Here is a 2278-nt window from a genome sequence, read left to right as displayed (position 1 = left end):
CGCAATATAAGCTCTTGTTGCCACTCGTTCTTTCTTTAAGTGGCCAGGCCTTTGGAAAGACGCCTCGGTCAGCTATTTGGTGGTAGATCTTGGTGATGGGAGCTGACAAGGAGGTGTAATTTGAGAATTTCCCGATTCTGGGGGGTCGATTTGCATTTGTCAGTTTGTGATGTTCCTTTTGGTTTTCTCTTGGTGGGGGGTTTTAGCGAGGTGCCGTACTGCCGTTCTACCGTTTGTTGGCCGCCACGACTTGGCTCACCTCCTCATCGTCCATGTAATCCTTAGCGACACTTTGAATCTCGTGCATAGTCCAGACTGGCTTCGTGGTGAGATACTTTCGGAAGTCCTCATTCATAAGCCCATTGGTCTGGCAGAGGCTCGCGATTGAGTCCGTGAGTCCGTCGACCGTCAGGTATTCATCGTTGAATCTGTTCAGATATTTTCTCATAGATTTGTCTTGTCTTTGGGTGATTCCGAGCAAGCTAATGGGGTGTTTAGCTTTGGTGATTCTGGTGGTGAACTGGGCCATGAACTTTCTGGTGATATCGTGGAAGCTGGCTATGGACTCGTTTGGGAGGGCTTTGAACCATTTAATCTTAGGTCCAGCCAGGATTACCGGGAAGGCTCTGCATTGGATCACGTTGGCGGCCCCTTCCAGGTTCATCCTGGCCTCGAAGGCCATCAGGTGTTCCTGGGGATCTTTAGTTCCGTCATATTTCATGTTCGTGGGCTTGTTGAAGCCCTTGGGGAGTTTTGCTCTTAGGATATTCTCCGTGAAGGGGGTGGCCCCATTATCACGTGCTCGCTTCTTGTGCGCTTGGCTTCCCGATGTCATCGGTCATCCTCCGTGTTGCGTCAGTGTCCTGGGTCGCGAGTGACACTGCGATCGTGTCTTTTGCTGTGTCGTTGCTCAGGCGGCCTGGTGTTCCTGGTATCACAGTGAGATTAGGTCCTGGAGGTCGCTTGGCTTGCATGCTCTGGGTGGTACCATTCTTTGGATGTAACTCGGCCTTTGAGATTTTGCACCCTGAGAGACAGCTCTTGGATTATCTGGACCACCTTATTTCCCAGGCCGTCGAGTGGCTGGGCTTCAGTGGGAGGACGATTGTCCTCTCTTGGTTATTGTTGGGTTGGAATTGGCTGGCGATGTGCTACACTTGTTATCCTCCCGTGGGTGGAAGGAGTGTTATCTTGGAGTTCGGGAGTTGGGCTTCGTGGGTTTGAGTTGGGGTGTTGGCTGGAGGATTGGTCCTTGAGGTTCTCCGTCATGCCGCCACGATTTGGTAGTCTCCCGCATCTATGTAAGAACCTTGAGAACTTTCTTGATCTCTTGGCTCCTAAGAGGTCTGAGCTTGGTCACGGTGGTGGCGTCAAGGAGGTCGTTCATGATGAGATTCCTTATGAATTTTCAGTAAGGTCCGAAGGGGGATCATGGCGACAAAGTTGTCATAGGTGAGGCGGCGGATGGCAGAGGTTTGGAACCTGGTATTGAAGGAGGTGACCTCGTGGGTTTGGAGGAAGAGCTTGAAGAGTTCAAAAGAAGAAGCAACCACAGTGGGCATGGAGTCGAAGTAGAGGGAAAAGATGGGGCCATGGCGCTTGGAGAGACGGATGAGGGAGTGGTAAATGAGAGGGTCCAAGAGGTGGAGGTGTCCCACTAAAGGGAGGCGAGACTTTGGGCTTGGAGGATTTGGAATTTCACCGTTGGAGTAGGACGAAGGTGCATAAAGAGTGTTATCACTAAGAAGGTGATTGCAAGTCGAAAAAACATTGTTCCTTTGGGATTTCGCCGTTGGAGTAGGGCGAATGTGTGTTATTACTAAGAAGGTGATGCAAGTTAAAGAAACATTATTTCTTTTTGCTCTCAGTTACAAGCAAGAAATCAAGTGAGTGAATTTGAGGATTGCTCTTCTGGGTTATCCGCCATGCCGCCACGACGTTGCAAAGTCCCCACAGACGGTGCCAATGTACTGGATGCCTCCGGTACGGGTTGAGAGATAGATCGGAAACTTGAAGGTGGAAGCGGATGCCAGATTATTTGACTAGAGCAATGGGGGTGGTACCTGCAAAGACACTCCAACACTCAAGTCAGAATGGATCTAAGAGGTAAAAGGTGTGAAGAGTGAATGGCCTACCTGAGGGGGCTTGGGGCTCCCCTTTATATAGGTGATGGTAATTATCTTATCTTATCTTATCTGGTTAAGATAAGGGAGGTATTTGAATTTGATTGTTGGTTAGAAGCTCTAGTGGGCCGATTCCGGGCCTTCTAGAAGGGTGA

The 2278-nt window shown here is 49.9% G+C and overlaps 1 protein-coding gene and 1 pseudogene across 1 annotated transcript; both read right to left on the bottom strand.

Annotated features, from left to right (window-relative positions):
• Window positions 1–226: 226 nt before the first annotated feature.
• On the bottom strand, window positions 227–835 carry LOC140181395 (uncharacterized). Its single transcript, XM_072224949.1, has one exon. The coding sequence runs from the start codon at window positions 833–835 to the stop codon at window positions 227–229; it is 609 nt and encodes a 202-aa protein (XP_072081050.1).
• A 462-nt stretch (window positions 836–1297) lies between these two features.
• On the bottom strand, window positions 1298–1771 carry LOC114925791 (2-hydroxyisoflavanone synthase-like; annotated as a pseudogene).
• Window positions 1772–2278: the final 507 nt, after the last annotated feature.

This window comes from Arachis hypogaea, chromosome 18 (assembly GCF_003086295.3).
Source record: "Arachis hypogaea cultivar Tifrunner chromosome 18, arahy.Tifrunner.gnm2.J5K5, whole genome shotgun sequence".
In the NCBI taxonomy this organism is placed as follows: Eukaryota; Viridiplantae; Streptophyta; class Magnoliopsida; order Fabales; family Fabaceae; genus Arachis; species Arachis hypogaea.
The sequence above is the reverse complement of the archived record's forward strand: the minus strand, read 5'-3'. Positions and strand labels throughout refer to the sequence as shown.